Source organism: Corythoichthys intestinalis, chromosome 1, assembly GCF_030265065.1.
Source record: "Corythoichthys intestinalis isolate RoL2023-P3 chromosome 1, ASM3026506v1, whole genome shotgun sequence".
Taxonomy (NCBI): Eukaryota; Metazoa; Chordata; class Actinopteri; order Syngnathiformes; family Syngnathidae; genus Corythoichthys; species Corythoichthys intestinalis.
Genome location: NC_080395.1, coordinates 37,929,102 through 37,956,750, shown reverse-complemented (window position 1 = coordinate 37,956,750; position 27,649 = coordinate 37,929,102). Strand labels below are relative to the sequence as shown.

General features: G+C 38.1%; 1 protein-coding gene across 1 annotated transcript in view; it reads left to right on the top strand.

The window, feature by feature from the left end:
- Positions 1-25,808, top strand: part of fam120b (family with sequence similarity 120 member B) — a 145,805-nt gene extending 119,997 nt beyond the window's left edge. The window contains exons 5-15 of the mRNA XM_057817371.1: positions 51-173; positions 641-832; positions 910-1,174; positions 3,503-3,686; positions 3,754-3,855; positions 4,184-4,356; positions 4,827-4,919; positions 9,226-9,432; positions 12,113-12,254; positions 19,763-19,964; positions 20,036-25,808. Of these exons, the coding sequence (XP_057673354.1) occupies positions 51-173; positions 641-832; positions 910-1,174; positions 3,503-3,686; positions 3,754-3,855; positions 4,184-4,356; positions 4,827-4,919; positions 9,226-9,432; positions 12,113-12,254; positions 19,763-19,964; positions 20,036-20,060 (1,708 nt within the window). The 3' untranslated portion in view covers positions 20,061-25,808. The remainder of the gene's footprint in view (positions 1-50; positions 174-640; positions 833-909; positions 1,175-3,502; positions 3,687-3,753; positions 3,856-4,183; positions 4,357-4,826; positions 4,920-9,225; positions 9,433-12,112; positions 12,255-19,762; positions 19,965-20,035) is intronic.
- The last annotated feature ends 1,841 nt before the right edge of the window (positions 25,809-27,649 follow it).

Below are 27,649 nucleotides of genomic sequence, written 5' to 3'. Positions count from 1 at the left end.
CAATGTCTGATATTAATATTATAGTACTAATAATATTAATTTTTTGGCAGAACGTTAGGTCAGGATGTATTTTGCTCAGTACAGGAGGCTGACTATGAGATTGCCTGTTATGCTCATCGCCATGGATGCATGGGAATTTTGGGACAAGACTCAGACTTCATCATTTACGACAGGTTGGTTGCCTCGAGGCTGTTGTTCTTCATTTCAATTTAAACTAGTTATTCACAATAATGTATATTTTTGTACGAAAGTATCCCATATACTAAGATGTCTGAAAGTGTAGAATAAAGTTTATAAAGAATATAGTGTTCACACCACAGTGTAGATGGAGTGTAATCTATACAAAAATGTATGCAGATAAAAGTGCTGCCTTTATTTTGAGGAAATACTTACTCGTATTTTGGATTGAAATGTTTTCCATCTTCATGCTTCAAATATTACGAGATTTGAAAATGAGAAAAGCATGGAATTCTACTCTGAAGAACTGGTTGAATCTTGCACAAATGTGCCTTTAGTTTGACGTTTTCAACTTTACAACTGGTCATAGATTGATTCCTTGTGTCACTGACAAGTTAAATTGACTGTACAAAATGCAGATGAACTGCCAGACTCAAATATATAATTTTCATTCTTTTTCAAGTGTTCATTACTTCTCAGTTGCAAAACTACACTTGGATCGCCTCACCACCGTCCTATATGATCAAGAGAGGCTTTGTCGAGCCATTGAATTGGACGTTTCTCAGTTACCGCTACTTGCTTGTCTCCTCGGTAACGATGTGGTGCCAGAAAAGTGCATGCAGGTTATCAGGAACAATGCCATGGAAGCATACAGGTGTGTTTGTAATTGTTTTTCATTTGTAATTTTCATGATAATGAAAGAGACAAAAACGTGTGACATCTTTGCCGTAGGAAATCATATGATACAGCTCACTCTGGAGCTCCCCAGGGGCAAATGGTGTTAGCTGTATCCCAGTATGTCAACTCCTTGTGGGGTAGGGATAAAGAACAGACTGGGCTTATCCCCCAGGCCCTGAAACTACCAGCTGCAAATAGAAAGCTCCTGGAAAAAGGGATTTGCTCCTATTTACTAGCTGGACCAGAAGCTCGTCCGAAGGATGCCCAATCTCCTATACCCTCTACATTTAAGAAAGATTTCAGTCCAGAAATATTAAAGGTAGAGTATGTCTTTTTATACATCTACATACACCAGGGTTTTCCCTAGTGCTTTACAGGCCTGATGGGCCACCAGGCTTTTCTTACCCTCCATCTGGCTAAAGCAGTGCAACAAAACAAAGTATAAAATGTATACAGATTTTAACCACATCTAGTAATATGGTTCAAAGAAAAATGGCGACATCGTATTGTCAGTATGTGAATAAACTTTTCCCAATTGTAATAATAATAATAATTACTGATGCACCGATACCAGTATCGCCACTGGGGGCCGATCCGGCACGAAATGGTGGTATCGGTATCGGCGATTACCAACAAACCGGGCGCCGATACCATTTACCGGTCCAGTATTATAACACTTGACCGCAGCCTATTTTCCTCATGATGCCCACTACACTCTGTCTCTGTGTTGTGTACTGACATGTGATTACTTTGCATGCCAAGCAGCAATCGCTATTGGCCTGCTTCAGACCAATGAGAACGGGCCAATAGCCGCTCTTAACCAATGCTGCCGCGCTTTTTCTTATGGAGGAAAAACAAACAGGAGAAATAGCGACGGTCTGGAAATATTTCAGTACAAAAATTCCGTCGATTAAACAATCAATGGCTGCATGCGAGATATGCGGCCTGAAAGTTTTGACAGGTGGAATTAAATCGGCCAGTTGCAATACCTCGAACCTAATAAACCATTTGTAGATGAACCTTGAACAAACACAAATAGTTGAAGCTGGAACAACATTACTGCTGTCCAGAGGAAGGGGGCTGGACCGGAGCAACAATCCCTGGTTAGTTCACCGTCTACTTTACTTTTATTGTCTTTTAATGAAAGAAATGCCGCAGTAATTTGAGAGTGGCTTCCAAGTAGAGTTGCCACTTTTCAGAAATTGAAATAAGGGACGCCCCTGTCCCGCCCAAAGCCGTACAGACGACGAAAAAAAGGCACATCCCCAAAACTCCTAAAATGCATAGAAATCTATCTATTTATTCGGTATTGGTTCAATACGGAACGCAACTTTTAATCCCCAATTCAGAACGATTCCTTATTTCAAAGGACGGGTGGCAAGCCTATTCAAAGTGCTGTAGAGTGTGTGTTGCTGCTGGTGCACAGAGAGGGAGGCTAATAGAGAGACAGGATGCTGTGGGCAACTATTAGTATTATACAATTATAGTATTATGCATGTTTTATTTCACAAATTTAGCACTATTTTGGCCTTTGAGAACCAAAAATTTATTTAACTATTGTCACCCATACGAGGTATGCAATAAAATGTTCTACTGGATGTACTTTGTATATATTATAAATTTCAAAAAAGTGGTATCGGTATGGTATCTGCCAATACTGCACAGCCAAGTATCTGTATCGGGGCCAAAAAATGGTATCGATGCAACACTAATGGTAATAATTAAGGCTGTCAAAATTATCGCGTTAACGGGCAGTAATTAATTTTTAAAATTTATCACGTTAAATATTTGACGCAATTAACGCACATGCCCCGCTCAAACAGATTAAAATGACAGCAGTGTAATGTCCGCTTGTTACTTGTTTTTTGGTGTTTGGCACCCTCTGCTGGCGCTTGGGTCCAAATGATTTTATGGGCTTCAGCACAATGAGTGAGCATGGTGTAATTATTGACATCAACAATGGCGAGCTACTAGTTTATTTTTTGATTGAAAATTTTACAAATTTTAATAAAACGAAAAGATTAAGAGGGGTTTAATATAAAATTTCTATAACTTGTACTAACATTTATCTTTTAATAACTACAACTCTTTCAATCCATGGATCGCTTTAAGAGAATGTTAATAATGTTAATGCAATCTTGTTGATTTATTGTCTTAATAAACAAATACAGTACTTATATACCGTATGTTGAACTTATATATCCGTCTTGTGTCTTATCTTTCCATTCCAACAATAATTTACAGAAAAATATGGCATACTTTATAGATGGTTTGAATTACGATAAATTACTATTAATTAATTTTTTAGCTGTAATTAACTCGATTAAAATTTTTAATTGTTTGACAGCCCTAGTAATAATACATTTTATTTTAGAGCGCTTTTCAAGAAAGACAAAGAGCTTCACAAGACAGATAGGAACACAATAGCTCAACAACAATAACATTAAAATTTTATTTTAAGACTGCCTTTTTGTAAGACTTGTTAATAAATGGCTTATAACAACACAAAATATCTGTCAACTTAACATGGGCAACCGGTAGTATTCTCTACCAATAGGCTTTGTAAGTTTCTAGGTGGAACTCTATAAGCACGCCTCAGATTTTATTGATTATTTTTTTTCTGTTTGACTCTTTGCTTCCACCTTAGGCTTGTAGAGAAAGGCATGTGTCAGCAGAGGGTTTCATGGTTTACAATGTCCTATGTGAAGGAGTGGTTGAATGCAGTAATAGTCTGGAGGATGAAGAGGATCATGAACTTTTGCCTCAGGCGTTTGTTTTTAAGTCCTGCAGACAACGCATCTACGGTCTGCTACTGCTCAACAAACGTTATGGTAAATTGCACACACAAAAGACCCAGGCACTCCCAGATTCAAAGTCATTCTAAATCTGTGTTTTTAGATAACACTGTGGAACCTCCAGCCATCAGAGAGTGGTTTGTCTATCCAGGCAACCCTTTGAAGGAGCCTGACATGGTCCTCCCAGTTCCACTTGACAACCCATGTACTGTACTAACATCTCTTGTAAAAACAGTTTTTATGTCCTCTCTCTAACCTTTTGTAGAGCACTCATTTAACACATTGCTTACCATTGACGGCGGTAGACGTGCAATCCATTTAGACTGGGAGAGTCATTCACTGCCAACTTTCAGTCAAAATGAATTAGATGTCTAATGCTGTCAGAGGCAGCCAATGAGTTAAATGAGTGCCCAATAAAGCGTTAATATCAGTCAAGATTCAAGTACAAGCACAGTTTTTCATGGCGAACATGTGTTCAGTGACGTTGAATCAAGAACCAAACACCTAAATATTTTATCTTTCTGGTTTTGCAGGTGAACAACCAAGTCTGGAGTTACTCTGGTTCAGTTCTGGGCCTGACGTTTCCACGATCCGTCTGATGAGCTTTTTATCTATATTTGACTGCCAGGAATTTGCCAACTTGTACGGCGTTATTGAAGACTCTCTCTTGGTTGCTCTTTGTCTAATCACCTATATTGCACTCCAGGTAGTACTTAGTAGTAAATTTTAACAATTTCTAAGCTGTCTTAAAGACAAATTAATGGTATTTTTGGGGCAAAACTGCCAGGTTCTTATACTCTTTGACTGATTAAATTAGCCTAAAAAATAAACAAAAAAGTAGCTTAGGATCAGTTAGACGAGTAGACAAGCAAATTTAAGCGGACAGGCCGACAGACAACAGGCTGTTGTTGTCTGACGGTCGCTGCTTTCAAATTCACTCGTCGCTCGTCTGTTTAAATAGCTTGGGGATTGTTTGTTTTGAACGCACCACACACACACACACTGGCTGCCTTCTTCGCTTCATTCACCATTGTTGCTTTCCCTGTTGAGGGTAGACCAAACAAACAGACCCATTCAGTAGACATACCGCGATGGGATTGAATTTGAAGCAATGTATATTAAAACCCATATGCTTCTCTCCTGTTTTTTTTAACCGTACTACCATTCTCTTTGTAGGTACCATCTCTATGTTCAGAGGATGTGGACGCTTACCTGAGTCAGGCTGTGTGTCTAAGGCTGAAATCTCTGCAAGAACTTCAACAAATCAAGGTCAGCAAAGCACATGCTTATTGAAACTAGCTCAATTTGTGATGCGTTTCCCAATGTATGAGAACAATGGCCCTATATAGTTTACTCTAAACACACTTCCAGACGGAAAATGAAAAGGAGAAAAAACTTGTAGACAAAACCGAAATCAGTTCCAGCTCTTGAGTGGGGAGCCACTAGAGAAAACAAACAGCACAATTAGAAGTGCGGTTGTTATGTAAATGGTAGTGTTTGTATTTTTTTATTCTAATTTTATTCTGTCTATTATCTAATGTTTGTGTCTGTTTAGGGCAGGTATGCTAAAACTCATCTTTCTCACAGGCTACATCGTAGTTACGGTTTACTTCAAAAATCCACTTTGTTTGTTTAGAGACATTATTGACCTGTAAATTGTCCAAATCCTGTTTTTAAGAACCTTAATAACAAATATTCTCTTATTTATTATTCTTTTTTTTTTTAATTTACATTAATTTAAAAAAAAAATTTTTTTAAAGGAAGAAAAAAGGTAAATATTCTTTGTTTAGAATTTTTTTGTATGCATTTATTTTTTCATTTGAAAATGTAGATTTCTGTAGTCCTCAGGCCCCGAAAATATTGTGGCGGGCCGGATCTGGTCCCCTAGCCTTGATTTTGACACCAGTAGATGAGAGTATCAATTACAAACCCAAATGTAACATTTTAAATCAATCAATTCATTCCATTTATAAAGTGTTTTTTTCTCCTGCTCGGTTGTGAAATTAGAATTTCCATAATTTTAGATTTTAGTTTGTTGTCCAGTGCGGCTTACGTGTAAAAATGTTTAGGCTAATGCGCTGCATGTTTTTTGTATGTGAATATCCCTGCAGTTTATAGTCCAGTGCGGCTTATATTGCAAAAATTGCAGTACAGTGGTACCTACGCTAAATCATTAATAAATACTGCTGATACGATTACAAATAGCAATTACACATGGCAAAACAGATAAATTATAAACACAAATCGGAATGATAATAATTTAGCGAATCGGGTTCTATTGTGGCGGTTGTGTTTTGCATGCTGTTCTTGAACGCTACGTGTGACTGACGAGAGAGTGAGCAAGGTGTGGAAGAGTTTTTACTTCCTCTTTTCATGTTGTTGTTGGTGTCGGTTACAGCGGACAGTAGCCACTAGCCATGTTGTGTTACACAACCTCTGAAATAAATGATAAAAAACCTGAAGCTTCACCTTTTTCCTTTTTTCACTACCTGCACTAACCTTCTTGGGACCCATCTTGATTTCTCTTATGAGAAAGGGCGCCGTGCGTTCGTCTTGTGGGAAAACAATGAAATTGCAACACTGTCATATACTGTATCGTCGTTTTTCGAGCATGTCGTCATATGTCGAGACAAATGACAAGTCAAATTTTACGTCGAATGTCGAAAGGACTGTATGTTGATGCGATCGTATGTCGAGGTACCACTGTATTTACAGAGTTGTTTCAAGAGTGATTATTCTTTGCAGAGAAGGAGCTTTAAGTGTCTTACCAGCTGTTGCCTTAACCAGTCACTGCGTTGTTGTTGACCCTTTTATTTTCACAGCTTAATTACCGTACTTATTTTGTGTTTTGCCTCGTCATGTATTTGCTGCACAGTAATTAGAGCAGTGTGTTGTATTTAACAGGTGATCTGAGAGAGGCCATGAAAATGATCAGTATACCTTTACCTGTACAAGCATGCACAAAAAAGAACAACAGGCTTGTTCTTTGACAGATTTGTATGCTTGTATGTCGGTCCATCTCAGTTTCCTATTATACAATTGTATATTTATAAAAATCCCTATTATGTTGTACAACTTCATCTTTTAATGTAAAATGAGACCAACCATTTGTGTTTGTTTTAAGGGAAAAGGGGTTGCGGTTAGGTTTTTGGATGTCTTGATTTTGTTGCAGCATTCCTCCCCTTGGAGTTGCATGCTTGCCTGTGTGCGTGTTTAACTTGTATGTGATAGAGAGAGAGTGAGACGGAGCGAGTGTTCTGGCGACAGTCGGCCGTCTGTCCTGGCTGACGCTCACCACATGGAGCTATTTACATCAAACACACGTCTCCCCAATGAACAACACAATTTTTTGTCCTTTGGGACAAAGCGGGTTCTCATATTTTTCTTTTTACTCTTTCAGTGTCTGTTTCCATCTTTTTGTCAGTGTGTTTGTGCGTCTCAGGCTTTTTGTGCATCTGTTCAGTGCTTCATTGTTTTCAGTGTGTGAAGCTGTGTTTGACTGGAAGCAGGTGACAAGCACGGGTACGTGAGTCAGTGAGTGCTTGTGTGTGACTGCATGCGCGTGTACGTAATCAAAGTTATCAGCACAATCTGCCAAGGGACAGGTGAGAGCATAAAGCGCATGCACAATGAACATCTGCCTGCTGTCATTCACTATGCGCAATCTTTTTGTGCAACAGTCTAGCAACACTAAAGAATTTGAAGCAAAGAATTTATAATGATGGAACGTGTGCTTTGCAGCCTCAGATAATTGTTTTAACTTCATGTAAAAGTTTACGAAATGTACCGTATTTTTCGGACTATCCGTCGCACCTGAGTATAAGTCGCACCAGCCAAAAAATGCACAATGAAAAGGAAAAAAACATATATAAGTCCCACCGGAGTATAAGTTGCATTTTTGGAGGGAAATTTATTTGAGAGAATCCAGCACCAAGAACAGACATGTCATCTTGAAAGCCAATTTAAAATACAATAGAGAACAACAAGCTGAATAGGTGTATGGTATGCCAACATTAAATGACACTAGTAGTTGAATCACCGGCCCGCGGGTATTAAAGCCTGACACGGCCCGAGCCTGATCACTTAACTTGATTTGCTTGCCCGAGCCCGAAAAAACACGAAATTTATGTTTTACTTGTAGGCACCAGCCCGAAAAAAAAAATCGAAATTTTATGTTTTATTTGTGAGGACTCAGAGGAAGTAGGAAATGCAGGGATGCGATGCGTGGTTGCGTTTGGTGTGATTACGGTTGTGACGATGCCGGTGCATATATGCTTAATGATAACTTAATGATAAAGCCTGTCTTTTGTAATGAATTCTCCCAGTTAAACAAGACTGTAAGATGGATATTCATTAAACATTTATGTCTTTTATATTTGCGTGTCTGTTCTCACAAGCGGATAGTGGATTTGACATTTATTTTAATCTCCTCGAGTTGGCAGAAAAAAACGCAAGTTTTCTCAATGTTTAAACAGTCTACATATTTTTATGATCATTATAAATGCATTACACAACAAAATAATGCTAGAAAGTTTTGTTAAATATTTCTCGTATGAGACCAAAGCGCCACATTCGTTTACATTCTGCGAAGCCGACACAGGTTTCCGTATCTTCAACAATCAATTTGATTCCTTTCCATATCCCACTCCTACCGCATTTGTTTGCTTTTCAATTCCCATGTCTGTAGTTTATTTTTCACTCCTATAGCTGCTCCATATCGAAAAGGAAATACCAGGATGCTCGTGGAGGGGAAGATTGAAAAGAGAGCGTGTCCACTGAATTCACGTGCGCAGGCATGCACGGCGCCTTCTCTGTTTTATCCAAATTATTTATTTTATTTAACATTCATACATCGTTTTAGTATAAATATATGAATGTATATTTATTTTTAAAAAGGTAAATAACAAATAAATAAATAATCGTAAATAAAGCGTAAATAATCACACATGAGTCGCTCCAAAGTATAAGACTCATCCTCTGCCAAACTATGAAAAAAACTGCGACTTATAGTCCGAAAAATATGGTATATGTATCTTCAGATTAACCCTGTAAATACCAAACCCTTAACTAATTGACATAAAATTTCAGTTCTTTGAACTTGGACCCTGCATGGACCAAGTCCTCAAGTCTTGGCAAGATACATAAGTAAAGCCTGCTTCCTTCCGTACATTTGAAAAGACAATGCTGATTTAAAAAATTTGTATTCACTTTTATGAATCTATGTCATTGCGCAACAGCAATTACTGCTGACATGAAACTATAGTATATTTCTTTGATGGCCTGTTTCTCCTTCGCATTCATGAATATTTGTCAGGAAGAACCTTAGCTAAAAGTAGGCTGAAGGTTGCATTGAGGCACAAAACAGATTGTTACCATGCAAAAATCTGAATCCTAAAAAGCCCATTGTTTCAGATTGAGCTGGATGTTACAGGAATGCAAAGTGACATGAAGCAAGCTCACGCTGCTCCTCATCCAAATGCTGCGACAGATGATCAAACAAAGCATCAGCCATCCAGCGAAAGATGTGATGTGTGTGACCAAGCAAATGTAATTCCAACCTTCTTTTTTCCCTCAGTTGCCATTCCTCTGCAGTCGAGCGGTCCAACTGGGCTCTCTCTATGTCCGGGGACTGAGCTACATGCTGGGGGCCAACTGTGCTAGCGGCTGCCCGCTACCCAACACCGCTCTAATGCCTTGGCAAAGTTTCGATGGACAGTTCTTCCACTCAAAGTACCTGCTGGCACATCGTGGCACAGACCAAATGTTGCTACTGGACAAAAATGTGAGTTGAGACTGATAGTTGAAATATACTAATTTACCGGTTCATTAGTTACACCTGCACACTATTCAGTCCTCCAGAGCCCCGCGGATTGCCTTTAACCCTTTATAGGTCACTCATTGGCGATAATTTGGTGCCAGCTCTCCCAGTCAAAATGTATTGGACTCCTAGCGCTGTCAGTGACAGTAAAAGATGAGAATTCAAAGCTAGTCCTCCCAGTTTAAATGAATCGTACGTCTATCGTTGTCAATGGCAGGCAATGAGTTAACTACTATAAAAATCAAACAGAAAAAACCCAACAACTTTAGTGTGTTATTGGGTGCCGTAACATGAGTTTGATTCTGTTTTTATTCATTTAAATTGTTTTAACTTAATTTCGATGACAATTTTATTAATGTTTAAATGATTATTCCTAAAAAAAAATCTATTAAAAAATAATATAAAAAAATAAAATAATGATCAATAATAATTAGAAAATATAATAATAGTTGATACCTGTTGTCCACTTAGGTGAACATCACATAACTGTACCGATCTGACCCATTCATTTGTAGGAGACCATACTGAACAACGACATATACTCGATAATAACTAGGGCTGCAACTTATGATTATTTTTATGATCGATTAATCGGACTATTAATTAAACGATTAATCGGAAAGATGTAACTTTTTCAATTACCTTCACAATTTAACTTGATTTTTTTTTCATGCATGTTGTAAGTAACAAGTAAGGAAAAGTGTATGACTATTTCCTTCAAAACTAATATTTTATTACTGCTTCCTGACTTAACTGAAGTCTACAACTACTGTTTTAAGTACAGTGCTGCTCGAAAGTTTGTGAACCCCACAGCGATGGTCAGATTTTTTGTAAAAAAAACTAAAATAACCTTATTAAATGTTAAGTTATACCCAAATCCACAATACTGACATTCCAAATAATGGACTGAAACAAAAGAAATAGTTATATTGTCATTCTTTATTTAACAAAAGTGGTTGATTTAAGAAAAACTCAGATATCATGTGTGCAAAAGTATGTGAACCCCTTCAGTTAATAGGATATTGCGCCTCCTTTTGCAGAGATTACCTCAACCAAACGGTTTCTGTAGTGACTAATCAGCCTCTCACATCTACTTTGGGGGATTTTTGCCCATTCTTCCTTGCAGAACGCAGTCAGTTGAGAGAGGTTTGATGGGCGTCTGGCATGAACTGCTCGCTTCAGGTCCCGCCACAGCATTTCAATGGGATTTAGGTCAGGACTTTGACTGGGCCAGTCCAGAACACGAATCTTCTTCTTTTTCAGCCATTCCTTGGTTGTATTGCTGGAATGCTTTGGATCATTATCATGTTGCATGATCCACCTTCTGCCAAGCTTTAACTTCAAAACAGATGGCGTCAGGTTATGTTCTAGGATTTGACAATATTCCTCAGAATTCATGATTCCCTGGACTATGTGGAGTTGTCCAGGTCCTGAGGATGAAAAGCAAGCCCAGATCTTGACATGCCCACCTCCATGCTTCACTGTTGGGAGAAGGTTCTTTTGGTGGTATGCAGTGTTGACTTTTCGCCAGACATGGCGGTTTTGGTTGTGACCAAACAGTTTAATTTTGCACCTACATCAGTTGATGAAAACTCTTTTTAATTTAGTCTCGACAACACAACTGTTAAAAAACAAAAAAAAAAACTACTGAATTGATTGATTAGGAAATCAGGTTGAAATAATAGAAAATTCCAAAATGTTGAGGGGGTTCACAAACTTTTGAGCAGCACTGTACATACATTTGTTGAGGTTTTCTATAAAGGTTCTGAGTATAAAACAAAAACAATTTCTCTGTTCACAAATAAGATGAAAGTCCTGTTAATTCAAATTTAAAAATTGTGCTGCTGATTGACATTTTTTTTAATCTTGTGGGCAAAGTGCTGATATAAATTGTGTCAATGACTCATTTATTTTCTTTAAACAAACTAAAGAACAAAATCAAATAAGGAGAAGGCAGACTGTAATGAATCAGTTTTCTCTATCAAACAGTTGTTTCAAATACAATCCATATCCAATTTGAAAGCACACTCTTGTATGACAATTTAGTTTGAGTTTGTATTGAAAAGAGACTCTAAGCTTTTATATAACGTGTTATTTGTGTGGTTTCTTTATAAAAAAATTTTTTTTAAAAAGACAACTTTACTATCTAACAATAACTCAAGTCGGAATGTGCTTCTCCAAAACACAATACAAACCGACACTTAAGACATGAATTAGCATAATTGCTAACTAGCTTAGCGCTCTGTGCTAAGTAGTAACGTCTCATCAACAAAGAATACAAACAGTAAAATTGGCTTCGTCTACTCACCTCTGACGGAGGCACACTGGATCAAACAACATGAAAGAAAATGTAAGTCTCGAGACCTAGGAATATTATTGATTCCGCAACCCTGCAGTTGCAGCAGTGAACTCTCTCAAATTTATGACTGCAGTGTTCAGTCCAAATGTCCAGTAAATGGACAATTTGTTTTGTGTTAGAAATAAGAGGTAACACTAAAATACAATTAGTCTACTTAATTTCCCCCCTTCATAGACCATCATAATGTTGCTGTAAGGAAATAATCTATTTATGACCCAAGTCTTAAATACAACACTAAATGAGCAATCAAACAATAACTTCATGTATTGTCTGCTCCCCTTCCAGGCAGCCAGTCTGGCCTTGTTTCTCCAGCTCAGAGAGAAGCATGTAGAAGTTTGCAAGAAGAAAAACAGAGTCTTACAGTCCCGATCCAGAACTAGCGAACTTGAAAAGAGTTATACTACCTGTTACGGAGATGGACACACAGGTGACTACGCGATCTACAGTGTTTATACAGTATATACTGTCTTAGGTGTTTTATGGTCCACCGATTTGCTCTTGTTGAAAAACATTTGGTTCTCTTAATTTGTTTTATCATCATGAATTTTTAGCTCCCCAGTATTTCAACTTGGCGCTCAAATTCAAGGTAACTTTATCAAATAACCATGTTATATTTGTATAACTGCATATTTTCCTTTTCAAAAGTCAATGTTAGAGAATAGTACAAACAATGCACACTGGGGCTTAAAATACTTAGGGAGCCAAATCGAGGACAGCATTTTAATCTGACCATTGATCAGTGGTTGTAGTTCTCTGGTACACCTCAGTGAACCACATTACCCAGAGGGCCGTGCTGTAACCAGCACCATGTGTGCTGTGGTCTCCTACACACGTACACACACACACACACGGCTGCAAGGATGCCAATATCCAACACTTGCTTTGTCAGGACGCTAGTAATAGCATGTTTCTGTTTATAGGCTGGAAGCACTCTATTTTAAGACACACAACAATGATTACAGGCTTCTCTCTCCGTCTCAAAACCCCCCGTCAACACCCACTCAGCCCTCGGCTCCCTTTTACCTCACTAGTTCCCATACAATAATCCTTTTATCTTCTCCGTTCTCTCTTTACCTTCTCGTTCTGAACAGCATTTTGACACCTCCCCATCTGTTATCTTTTTTCCCACTGTAATTTAACAAAACAACTTTGCGAATCAGAAGAAAAACAGATTGGACAGTTTTAACCACAAAATAGTATAGACGGCTATTTTGGCTGTGGCCACTCTGATAAAAACTTTCTCAACATACTATGAATAATTTCACACCCTTTGAAAAGTAACCTTTTTATCGAGTTTTTTAGCATTATATTAATTTTTAGAAATTTGATTAATGATTGGATGCCGTTCTCTCTTAACTTCTCGTTCTGAACAGCATTTTGACACCTCCCCATCTGTTATTTTTTTTTCCACTGTAATTTAACAAAACAACTTTGCGAATCAGAAGAAAAACAGATTGGACAGTTTTAACCACAAAATAGTATAAACTAGGGTTGTTCCGATCATGTTTTTTTGCTCCCAATCCGATCCCGATCGTTTTAGTTTGAGTATCTGCCGATCCCGATATTTCCCGATCCGATTGCTTTTTTTTTTGCTCCCGATTCAATTCCAATCATTCCCGATAATTTTTCCCGATCATATACATTTTGGCAATGCATTAAGAAAAAAATGATTACATCTCGGACGAATATATACATTCAACATACAGTACATAAGTACTGTATTTGTTTATTATGACAATAAATCCTCAAGATGGCATTTACATTATTAACATTCTTTCTGTGAGAGGGATCCACGAATAAAAAGACTTGTAATTCTTAAAGGATAAATGTGACTTTGTATATTGTGACTAAATATTGCCATCTAGTGTATTTGTTGAGCTTTCAATAAATGATACTGTAGCCATGTCCAAATGCATGATGGGAAGTGCAACCATGACTGTGCTTAGTGCTACCAATTGATATATCTTCTCTGCGTTGGGAAATAAAATAGGGTGTTAAGAAAAAGATCAATTACTACCTTGCTTACCCACATTGCTACCCACGATATTTCTAATCGTAGGGAGAGGGATTGTAAGGCCTTGTTAGCCATTTAAAACAAGGCTTCAAAGGCTGTCAAAATTCACTCTACTCATTTTACGCTGCCTTTTAGCTCTCTATATAGGTAAAACGGCGCCATTACAGATTGAGTGCGACAATGCGTGAGTGGGTCGTGCAGCGCATTCATTAATTGCGTTAAATATTTTAACGTGATACATTTTTTAAAAAATTAATTACTGCCATTATCAGGATGAATTTGATAACCCTACCTTAAGACTAAACTAAAGACTCTGGATAAGTGTAACATATTATGTCTGTAACGTTAAATACAATTAGAAAACGATTTAATTAAAAAATATATATGTATATTAAAAAAAGGCATGTCCGATATTTTTTTGCCGATTCCGATACTTTGAAAATGACGTGATCGGACCCGATCGATCGGCATCGATCGGGACATCTCTAGTATAAAAATGCTATTTTGACTGTGGCCGCTCTGATAAAAACTTTCTCAACATACTATAAATAATTTCACACCCTTTGATAAGTAACCTTTTTATCGATTTTTTAGCATTATAATATTTTTTAGAAATTTGATCATGATTGGACTCTGTGGTTAAATTTTTATGAATTTGATTTAATTTTTTTTTTAGTTTAAAAAAATTTGTGAGATGCCTGACTATCATTGATGTTTACTCATCGTTGCAGCAAATTGCAACAAATTGGGAAATATGCAATACAGGTATAGAAAAACAATTGAAAATAATCAGAAAATAAAGTCGTAATTGTTTTTTAACAAAAATCATCATAAATGTGACACACTCATTTATATTGACCACACACTGTACAATGCAGTGAACCGTTTTTAACAATACGGTCAGAAAAAGTTGTTTGCACTCGTTATTTTAATCCTGCTCCTAGTCCCGCCAAAAATGCGTATTACTACCAATACCGCAGTGTAGCTCAAAAGTAGCAAAGTCTGGGGAAAAAAACGTATCAAAACTTACAAATAAAAAGTTAACTATACAAAAGCTATTTACAGATTAAGTTTGTAGGGCAACAGAATAATGAAGATGCCATTGTTATTGAGATCCTGTGGCACATTTCAAATAACTTGATGTTAAAAAAAAAAATCAAAGAATACATATTATAAATCTAATTGAGTTCTTTGCCAGTTGGTGGTCAGTCATCCAACAAGAGTCAGCAGCTTCGTGAAATATGAACACGTCGTTTTTATGCAACTCCTATGACTTTTGCTGTTTTTTAAAGCAGCAGCATGTGCTTAGTTGGTTTACCCCAAACTGTCCTCTACTCCTGTCAAGCCCCTTGGGTCTTAGGAGGATTTTTTCCTTGCATAAGTAAGCTTGTACTCTCGCTATTTCCATCATTACGATATTTAGTCTCCTCAGCAAATTTCTGTGTCGCAAAATACTCTGACTATGAATCAACTTTTTCGTAGTACTCCTCTCACTTAATTGTCTTGAAGTGGCATTCATATCAATGAAGTCTTTTCAGAGTTACCTGCATGCTTTACACTCACATTGTTCTCAGTTGTGTCGCATTGCATAGTTGAAACACCTTAAACTCTTAATTGTTTAGTTTCCAAAGTATTCCGATGAACATTTGTGACGTCAGAGGCCAGAGATATTGTACTTAAGACTTCTGTCTAAAAAATGCTCTTATAGTTAATGCCAAAGGGGTTCATCTGCACAAAACAACATAGCAAAAACATCAAATCATACCATTATAGGCATCCTGTTAAGCATACAATTGTGAAGATGGACTCAATGCAAACTAAGGAGATGATTCTGTCCCTGATTAAAATAAATGCATTAACTCTGTGCTAGGGCAATGATGACTTTCATTATTTAAAGCATACTGTTCATCTATATCTTCAATCCCAAGATGCGAACACAGTTTAAATAGGTTGTAGAGTTGGTGGAAACAGGACTTAAGTGTCACAATTTGTCATAAATCAGCATCTCAACATTTCACTTTATTATTGTTTGTGACCTATTAGTTTGAGTAACATCTCATTCATGATGATCATTTAGCACTTCAACTTCATCACTTCATTGCTAATCTTTGTCTTTGTTAAAGGGAACCTCGGACTAACTTGTAGGCTTTAATGAGCTACAGTTGTTCTCTTTTACTAAAATATGTTATTAGAAACACATAAAATATTGCCATTGATTTAAAAATCTATAATATTTAGTACATGTTTTGACCTATGGAGAGCACCTTGTTTTGGGCGCGCAATGGACGCTCGGGGTGATGAAGTAGATTGTCAATGTCACTCAACAAATGCTACTGGGTTACTGCAATTCCTTCTACGCGGCGAGACGTCCAACACATGCGCTCATCGGTTAAAAGCGGCGAGTACTTACTATTTGTGTTTTTGTTAGGTCTTTTATTACCTTTTCATTGCCTCAAAATACTTTTTGCATATGTTTCCTTCTCATACTTTTAAGCATTGTGTTTTCATGTGGTGGCTTTAAATAGAGCTAAAACGAATACTCAAGTAACTCGAGTTTAAAAACTGATCCGAGTAATTTTATTCACCTCGAGTAATTTTGACAGCTCTAAGCATCACGTTTTGCCCGGACTACTTTTAATGCGGGACAACGCTCTGATGTCACGTGCGTTGAGGAAGAAGCAACAACAACAACAAAAAAACTTAGTGCAGCTGACAGCCACTATAAACGACACAGACATTGCTAAAAACTAGCCCACATTATGCTATAGTGGTAGCTGGTAGCGTCTGATGCGTCTCATAGAGATCATATGTATGTTGAACTAGATGCGAAATGACAGTCAGCGGCGTTAGTAAAAAGCCGCCATCTTAAAGCAGTAGACTTCTAAGCGCTAAGCCTAATACATAAGATTAACGTACTGTCACTCGCTCACGTAACCTTAGCCCTGCGGAGGGCTAGGTTTCTATTAATTATGACCACTGTCGATGCGTGGCTAACGTGTCTTACATACAGGCATTATATAATCCGTGAAAACATAGTGTTGTAGAGTGATGAGGGTGTAAAGTAAAAACTTAATAATGCTAACTGTCAATTTTAGCTCAGTAGTCATTGCTGGATAAAACACCAAGTAGCACTGGTCCCTAATGTGCTCCAATACAGCAGGTATCATACATTTATTTTGAACACTGCAAAAACTCAAAATCCTATCAGGACTTACAGTTTAGACTAACCTAAAACTTAACTAGAACTTGAAAATAGCTTGACACAAATAGAAATTCAATTGAAACACGTTGGAAAAAACTTAACTTTTAAGTGATGTGTATTATTAAGCGTAATGGCATTTTTAGGTAAGAAATATATATAATTTTATAAGATATAAAAGTTTTTTGAGTGAAAGCAGAGAATTAGTCTTTTTTTTAATTCTAGTTACATCTGAGATGCAATTGTTGGCTGTTTTCAACAATGTACATCGAAAATAAAGACACTGACTGAAAATTACTCAATATTAGATGAAATGTCTTGTTGTCTAATTGCTCTTCACCTAAAAATATAGGTTTTATCCGATTACTCGATTAATTGATAGAATTTTCAGTCGATTACTCGATTACTAAAATATTCGATAGCTGCAGCCCTAGCTTTAAATCAGGTTGATGATCTGTTGACCACATTAGTCACAGAGCATATTTAGACCACCCTTATTTGATATTACAACGTTTAAAGTGCATGTGACACAAAAAAGCATGTTTATTTCATAATACACGCGGTATTTTATGCCCCTGAATGATATGGATCGCTTGGATGTGTGTGGAAGCGATCGCTATATTTATTTAGTTTTTTGAATCCCGCGCCATGAAAATGAGTGACTTCCGCCTTCGGTCTTGCATTGAGGAGGAGGGCGCTGTGACGTGTACGGTAGAAGACGTCCTCTTCACTATACAGTGTACTGTTGTGTATGAGGACGAAGGATTCAGCTGATTTTGCGGATTAATACGTTTATTTTTCGCATCACGCCAGCCAAACGGCTGCAGAAAAATCATTCTGTATGAGGGAGAGGCGTATGCGCCTTTTTGGAGTTTCAAAAGGTTCCCATTCACCGTGGATATTCAATGTGGGACCATTGGACTTACGAGGAAGTGAGTAAACATCTTGTTTTGTATTATGTCAAATACGAATACAGCGATTACAAAGAAAACACGACAAACTTTCTTTAAATAAAGGACTACTTATGTTTGATCATTGATAGGCATGTAAAAAGCTCTCCTCATGCACATTAGCAGCACGTTAGCTGCACAACAACTGCAGCCACCCTCCTCCGGGGAACGAACTGTAAATTGCTCTCCGCCGGGCGGTTTGCCGATCCACAAAGACAATCGACAACCCAATCGTCATGTCAAATAATCCAGGCTAGTTATGTGTGTTTTTTTTGCTTCAAAGACTTTGAAACATCACTCGGTTCGGGTTAGCATGTCGGCTAGCTGTCACGCCTTCTGGTTTGTTTACATTCTCCGAAGCCGGGGAAGGGAAATGACATATGTCCGATTTAGGTGTCATAAAATATCGTTCGGGAGGTGCGACAGTAAAGGTGAAGTCGACAGTTTTGACCATTATGGAGTAATTTTGCCATGTCGTCCTGAATAAATGCATTTTTATTATTTCATATTCCATTCAGCACAAGACTGTTATTTGTCATGACCATGCCATTTATTTAGCAATTGGGGAAAATACTTGGATAAAAAGAATATCCTGTAAAAATATTGAAGTAAAGAGACAGAAACAACGACATTTTGCCGCTCTCTTCGTCGCGTTTTCCTCGTTGTGAATAGTTCCCCCTCGACGGACTGACTGTTCCTTCTCAAGCCATTTATGTAGCTATTGGGGAAAAATAGTTGGATGAAAAGAATATCCTGTAAAAATATTGGAGTAGAGAGACTGAAACATGACATTTTGCAGCTCTCTTCGTCGCGTTTTCCCCGTTCTGAATAATTCCCCCTCAATGGGCTGAATAGTAAAACCGATGAGCCCAGTCTACCGCTGACGTCATCCACCTGTTGGGGACGCTAAAGCCCTATAATGGTAGGCGTGGCTAACCGGCAGATTAAAAGACTAATTTCTCGTCATCTGCGCTTTGCTAAATTGTTGTATATAGTTGAATCGTCTCAAAATATGATTCTAATTCACATAATAATGCCATTTAAGACTTTTTTTCTCGTGTCGTATGCTCTTTAAGTATTTTCTTAAGGCATCTTTAGTATGTTCTGACTGTATGCATCTAAAGAAAACAAGCTGAAAGTGCAGGGTAGTACTTTGGGTGTATTCGCCCCTTGTAGACGTTTCGGCGGTGTAGCACATTTTGGCGGAACACCTTTTTTTTCCCTATTCTCGTCTTGTCTCATCCCGTCTTTCCTGTTCATTTAGCTTTTGCTGCTCGTTTTGCGAAATATCGACACTGCTGTCATGCTCTTTAATGTTCCTCTCAGGTTTAAACTGAAAGGGGAAGTTGAACAGATGATATGTTTATGTCCCTAGAGTCATACTCTGGAAGCCCGGCAGCATAACCATGTGACGTCACCACCCTGCGACGTCAACAACAATGGCGACCTACTAGTTAAACTAATTTTACAAATTGTATAAAACCTAAAACGTCAAGAGGGGTTTAAATATCAAACTATTTTAACTCATAATAATGTTTATCTTTTAAAAACTACAAGTCTTTCTATCCGTGGATCCCTTTAATGATTTTGCTCACTTCCCCGTAATGCATTGCCTGCCAACGTCTAGCGCCTTCAATGACATTGAAACATTATCACTCAGCCATCCCAATTCAAACAGATTTGATGTCTATCACTCTCGATGGCAGTAATGAGTTCAAGAATTACGTTGGCAGGCAATACATTTGTTCGCATAATTGTACTTGTAACTTCAGATGGTGGTGACAACTGGCAGGACACTGGTGAGACGTCAGCAGGAAGATGGAGGAGGGAGAGTAATCAGCTAAATTTTGGATACAGCGGAGCAAATCTACACAGAGAAAGAAAAGGGGGGAGCCAATATTCCCACCCTCGCTTTCATCCTCCATCTTCGAGTCGATGGCGTCCCAGTAGAGGGCAATACCAGCGGGCTCCCAGGTAACGTTGCCGTTTAACGGAAGACTCATGCCATTCTTTCCTAGCCCCTCATTTGAAATTCCTCTTTTCAGATGGTGTCAGCCTCCAGGAACCTAACCCCACGCTAACTGAAAGAAGAGGAGCAGAGGATTAGTGAGCAGGACTTGAAGAGTTAAGAGGGTAGGGAAGACCTGATGAAAAGAATCACAGAATCAAGTTTCTCTGAACAAACTGATTAGCTGTCAAGAATGTTTGTCGAAGGGATGCAGAAGGTGAAAAAGGGGATTAAGCAAAGAGAATTGAGAGATTAGAAACTCTGAGATTTGACATTTTGGATTTACTTTTTCCATTGAAAAAAAATATCTAGTGGCATCTCAAATCACTGTAGAAACCTGCTGCTACAGAAAACAATACTGGCATGGAGTACCAAAAAACTAGTGAAGCCAATTGAAAAACACTGAAAAGGGGATTAAATGCTTAATCCTCAAACTCGTTTTAACTTTATTGTGTGGGACCCATTTCAATATATAGGCCAATTTTAATGTCCAGCACTATGCTGCCAATTCATATACTTAGCTAATCCAATACTGTAAACATGCGCACACACACTCTCACACATACCAATAATTTTTCAGGTATGGTTTTGGAAAAATATCCCATATGAGCACCGAAGAACAAAAACATTTGGTTAGTGGAGTGACAAAAGATTGTACTCAACCAGGATGGTTTGAACTTTAATCTGACTCAGGTTATTGTAAGTAGACAAAGTATTCCGTCAAAAAAAAAAAATTATGTCGTCAATGGTGAGTAATTTATATAAAATATTTGTTAATTAATCTGGGCATGAATGTCAAATAGACAAAAAAAAAAAAAAAAAAAAGGAATGTGTTATATCAAAATATTTTCCGACAATATCACTTGGTCTAAATTATATACGTATTTACCTACACTCACTGCACTCAGAGCAATAACAGAGGAATGCAGTTCAGTGTAACTTAAATACACACAATTATTTATTTTTTAAATTACTCTAAACAATACAGTTCAACCGAAAAAGTTACTTTAAACTTTTATAGGCCAAGTGATTATCGTTGGTGATTAATAATTTAAAAAAAAAAAAAAAAAACATAACCCCACAAAAACCGGACATCACAAAGTTTTGCTATACAAGTGTGGTCTACATGACCCAAAATGTGATATCCACATATGTGGACACCAAGTCTCATTTACAACTACAGCATATTATTTTTAATTGAATTTTAAACAGTTTTTACAACTAAATAAAAAAATACATTTAAACATTGATAATAAAAACAGATTTAATCAATTCTAAATCAAAGCAGAAATACACTCTGGTCATAGCCCCCAATAGCATGCTAAAGTTTTCTTTTAATTTCATTTTATTTCACTCATCGCCTGACACTGACTGGCTGTGAATGCTCATCTTTCAATGCCATTGACAGTGCTATATATCCAACCAATTTGGACTTCAAGAGTTTTCAGCGATCATTAGCTTCCAGTCTCTGCCAGCTCAAACAGATTTGACATCTAGCTCAGTCAGTTGCTGCCAATAAGTTAAATGAATGCCCTATTAAGGGTTAAGTAACTGTCATCTAAGGCTAGGATCACACTACAGGTCTTAATTCACAATCCAGATTTTTTGTCTTATCTGTTTTTTTTTGGCGTGCCCATTCAGACTGCCTTTGTCCGTTGAGCCCGTTCAAGTATTACGCATGCCCACTAACTCGCAGTCTGACACGCGCTGAGCAAACTGACTCGCATGCGCAGAAGCATCAACATAAATGACTACACATAATGGCTGTACATCATTCCAGGGTGATCATATTTTGATTTCCAAAAAGAGGACACAAATAACAGACATTAACAATCCCCGTTTAGTCTTATATTCAAAGTTTATAGGCATTGATAGAACGCATGCACGCACTGTGTGCGTATGGCACACACACACACAAAAGCCTTATGTGTGTGCGTCAGTTTGCATGTAAGCAATACTGAAATATTGCTCACATGGCGCACAAACTGAGTATTATCAGGCTTATCCTTTTCTTCATTTCATTTTTTATGACTGTGGTCAAGCCCGCCTACTGCGTCAAAGCCAAATTCAAGCTAGGTGCTACCATTAATGCACAGCTACAGTGAATCACAAAAATGAGTACACCACTCGCATTTGTGTAGATATTTTAAGTATATCTTTTCATGGGACAACACTGACAAAATGACACTGATGCCTCTTCTGAAGACAGTACACAAGAAAGCCCGCAAACAGTTAACTGAAGACATGTCAACTAAGCACATGGAGTACTGGAACCATGTCCTATGGTCTGATGAAGCGGGCGGGCTTTCTTGTGTACCGTCTTCAGAAGAGGCTTCCTCCTGGGGTGACAGCCATGCACACCAATTTGATGTAGAGTACGGCGTATGATCTGAGCACTAACAGGCTGACCCCCCACCTCTTCAATCTCTGCAGCAATGCTGACAGCACTCCTGTAACGAGTCACATGACATTTTGGAGGGAAAATGACAAGCAGTACTCAATTTGGACATTTAGGGATGTACGTAGTTTCTAAGGGGTGTTCTCACTTTTGTTGCCGGGGGCTTAGATATTAATGGCTATATTTTGAGTTATTTTAAGGAGAAAATAATTTAACTGTATAATATAAGCTGCACACAGACTACTTTTCATTGTGTCAAAGTGTCATTTTGTCAGTTTTGTCCCATGAAAAGATATACTTAAATATCTGCAGAAATGCAAGGAGTGTACTCGCTTTTGTGATGCACTGGACATCGCTGACATCTTGCCTGCCGCTCTCGCTCTGTGCTGACGTAATTGCTACATGAATTCCGATTTTGGAAACTTGACAGTTCAAACTAGAGATGTCCCGATCCGATATTAGGATCGGATCGGACGCCGATATGGGCAAAAAAATGCGCATCGGTATCGGATCGGCCAACACAGAAAAATTCCGATCCAGACTTCCGATCCAGTTTTTTTTTAAAGTCCGGTCCGGGTTTTTCAGCGCACCAATTTGCATAATCCATTCCAGTTTTTTGCTTCGGTTTCCCTAAAATTCGGTCCGCATTTTACGATACACCTTCAACACACTACATTTACATTACCGTCTCCCAATTTACCGAGAGACTTTATCGGTAAAAATGTTAGCTTTGTGGGATCATTTCACCTTAAAGGACGACAAAGACGAAGAGGCAGAGTGCAACATATGCCACAATAAAGTCAAGTGTGGTGGTAAAGCTGTAAGAAATTTTAATACAACCAACCCAATCAAGCATTTAGCGAAATACCACCACGAACAATATGAGGAGTATGTTAAGAAAACCAAAGACAAAAAGAAAGGTCCTACGCAACTAACACTGGCAGAAACTTTTGCTATGCGTGACAAACTGGCACTCGACAGTCCCAAAGCCCAGGGAATAACAAGAGTCATTGCCGAAGAATTCATTCTGGATGACGAGCCATTATCTCTCGTGAGTAAAGACGCACCATCCAACACTTAGAACCACGGTACAACATGCCCAGCCGTGATTACATCCTTGAGCGATTCGGCCGTGGAAGATTCGAGAACGATTCACAAACATCCAAATTCCGATTATTGAAATATGTCAAGTAAAGCGGAAGTAATACACAGCGCGGTCTTCGGGACGCAATGAGAAATGGACATATACCCGGGTAATGCCAATGCTCAACTCACAGCTTTAGCTCAACTCATGCCGCTGGATAAAAAACAACTACGTCAACATTTTTTTACTGTAGATAATAGATATCATATGTATATAGAACTAGATGCAAGATGACAGACTCGACGGCGTTAGCAACATTGAAGTATTGAAAACTAGTTGCGTTAGTAAACAGCCGCCATCTTAAAGCAGGAGACTTCCCTAGTAGGCTGTTGAGAACCTTCCAAGCGAACCTAATTAACTTTTTATCTAAAATACTCCTAAATCGGCAAAATCATGACTTGAATCTATCTTCAAACCAGTTTTAAAACTTTCACATGTCGAAAGTAGAGAGAAGAGAAATTATGGAATAACGGGAGCAATTTTAACAACTTTAACAGTTGATTCGCAAAATTAAATGAATTGAATGTAGTTTAAAGCTGCTGATACAGAATGGGGACTTGAGTAATTTATTTACTGTTTTAAAATGTTAACTTGATACTGAAATAGTCGTTTATTTAAACCTGAGAGGCTTTTTATACAATTTTTGTAACTAATGCACAAAACATTAAAAACATCTAATAGCTTGGGGGGTTTGTGGGATTTTCCACTGAAGTTGTTTGTGTGTTTTGCTTTTTTAGGCCGTTTACAAAATTATTTGCACGTTTTACTGACTGACTTTGCCATTTCTGTTTGTTATTTATAATGTTTTGTGTTTGTCACTGAATAAACAGGTCAGTTTCTTGTTACCAACCGTTGTGTGTTATTCAAACTCACCCAATTCAGCTGGCTAGTTGTTATCAAAAGCACTAAAACCTTTTTCAACATGAGTCTGACAACTAAGGGAAGGAGGCTAAATTACTTTAAACTTTAATACATGCTCAGATAGGCCGGTATCGGTATCAGCCAGTATCGGTATCGGTTCGGAATTGCAAAACAAAATCGGTATCTGATCAGAAGTGCAAAAACCTGGATCGGTACATCCCTAGTCCAAACCACTGCCACATTCTGGAAAAATGTTGCCCAAATCAGATTTAAACCACATACGAAGTGACCCACATCTGATTTGTAATGGTCCACGTTTTTGCGACTTGTCACGTTCGGACCATCAAGTTAATGCCTCACTCGAGTTGGAAAAACACGAAAAAATTGGATTCGTGCATTAATACCTGTGGTCTGAACCTAGCCTAAATGTAGCACTTACCCATCTCTGCTCATCAGAGTGACAGACAGGTCTCTGGGTGGGGTACCTTTAGAGGCCTACATAAGTAAAGTGGCTCTGTTTGGATGCTAACTAATGAAGAGGTGCATGGGATGCATTCTGCGGTGAAGTAAATGAGAGAAGACTGAGTGAAGAAGAAGGGGGGTAACGGAGGGAGGAAAGTTGAAAACTCTTGGAGAGCGGGCAACTATTAGGTATGAGAAGAGAAACGGAAGAAGGTGGAATTTGGGAGCTGCTATGAATAGACTGACCAACAAAAACAGGAAGAAATGTAAGAAAAAGGTGGATTTTAGAGAGAGCAGAAGAAAGACAGGTTTTTGAGTTGATGGTCTGTTGTGTTGTTTCAACCACAGGAAGCCCTGTTGGCTTCCTTTTGCCATAAGTGTATGTGCGGGTGTGGTTCCTCCAGCAGCAGTGTCAAAAACACGCATTTGAGTCCTCGGGTCTGGGATTGCTTTTTACATGGTTTCCTCTCCTTTGGTGGTCATTCAAAAAGTTGTCTGCGTTGTTTTTCTCAACACATTCTTTTTGTTATCTAAACATTCTAAAGCTTTTGGTGTCGGGACAACCGTCTCGTTACCTTTTACAGAGCACCCGTTGAACTCATTGACTGCCATTGACAGCACTAAACGTCCAATCTATTTTGACTGTGAGGACTGACAGCGTACATTTGCTGCAACATGCAATATTCCTCCCAGTTTAAATGAATTGGAATTCCATCGATATTAGTGACAGGCAATGAGTTAAATACTGTGAAGTAATTATATCATTTTATTGTTTTATTCATTGAAAAATATATCAAATTAACTAATGAAAAAAAAAAGATTAATAATTACAAATATGTGTGTGCGGGTGTGTTCATCTAATTGGTGTTCATATAATTGGTGTTCATATAATTGAGACTACGTCCTCGCACAGTACGTGGACATAAAGGTTGTAATAGTTTTGGAATTTTTGGAATCATTATTGAATTTTATTAGGGCCCGAGCACTAAGCGTGTGAAGGCCCTATTGTTTTGCAAAGGATTTTATTTATTTATTTTTTTTTATTTTTTATTTTTTTCCAGGGCAAATGAAAACGGCCAATTTGGAGGCCTGAACATGCACGAAAAGTCACCAAAATTTGCACATACGTGCGGAAAATTGTCAATTTTGATAATTTTGCAACGTTGCAAAAAAATATAACAAAATGGCTCAGTGGCGCCCCCTTGAAATTTTAAAATTGGCCGATAACATTAGGGTCTGTCAGCGTAGAGCAATGAAATTTGGGGGGTCTATACCTTGTCCAAAACCGCTCCAAAAAAGCATTTACACCCATATTCCAAGCCCAACAGGAAATCGGTTATTTTGGATCAAATATGAAATTTTTATCGATTTACAGGGTGCACATTTGAGACTTTTTCGCCGAGGGAGTTAGTTGGATCATCTTCAAAATTGGTGAGACTGTTCAGGAGACATATGAAATCTTAAGTTTTGAAAATGGTGCGTTTTCATTCACGGGTCTGACCTGGGCGTGGTGCCAAAGTCGGCCATTTTTTCGGCAAAACTACAAATTCAGTAAATGACTAATAGTTCCTTGACACAACGTTCAATCTTTTTCATATTTGGCATGTATGTGTGGTATCCCACCCTTAACACGAGCGCATTGAAATATTACCCATTAGGCCTAGCGCCTCCTAGTGAGAACAGGAAATGCCTTTTTTTACGAGACAGTTTCCTCCTCCAAGGGGAAAAAATCTGTTGACCTCAAACCTGCATCAGGGGAGCCTTAAGACCTGTGTTCAGGTGCCTGATGAAAAATATTGAGGTTTCGTTGAGGCGGAGGGGTCCAAACAGGAAAGTGAAAATGACCGTCAACAATTTGTCACGCAAAAAACTTTGAACAGTCATAACTCAGCAGATATACAACATATCTGCACGAAACTTCCCGTGCTTGTTGAGAGTCATACCCTGAAGGGTCTTGTAGGGGTCATTTGCATCAATTCTACAGTGCCAACTAGTGGCGACAGAAAGGAGTTTTAAAAAAGGCCTTTGCTATTGGGTTTTTTCAACGTAGAGCAATGAAATTTGGGGAGTCCATACCTTATGCAAAACTGCTCCAAAAAGTCTCTTGCACCCATTTTCCAAATCCAACAGAAAATCGGGTATTTTGGATCAAATGTGAAATTTTTATCCATTTGTAGTACAGTTTACATTTGGAGGCCTGAACATGCACGAAAACTCACCAAATTTTGCACATACATGCGGCTTTGCATGTATTTCGATAATCTTGCGACGTTACAAAAAAATGTAACAAAAGGGCTCAGTGGCGCCCCCTTGAATTTCCTATTAGGTTTTTTTAACGTAGAGAAATGAAATTTGGGGAGTCGATACCTTGTGCAAAACTGCTCCAAAAAGTCTCTTGAACCCATATTCCAAACCCAACAGGAAATTGGGTATTTTGATCGAATGTGAAATTTTTATCAATTAACAGGGTGCACATTGGAGACCTTGTAACAGAGGGAGTTAGTTGGATCATCTTCAAAATTGGTGAGACGATTCAGGAGACATAAGAGATCTAAAATTTTCAAAATGGTATGTTTTTATTGACATGTCTGACCTGGGCGTGGACCTAAGTCGGCCATTTTTTCGGCAAAATGACAAATTCAGTAAAAGACTAATAGCTCCTTGACACAACGTTCAATCTTTTTCATATCTGGCATGTATGTGCGGGATCCCACCCTTAAAAAGAGTGCATTGAAAAATTACCCATTAGGCCAAGCGCCCCCTATTGGGAACAGGAAATGCCTTTT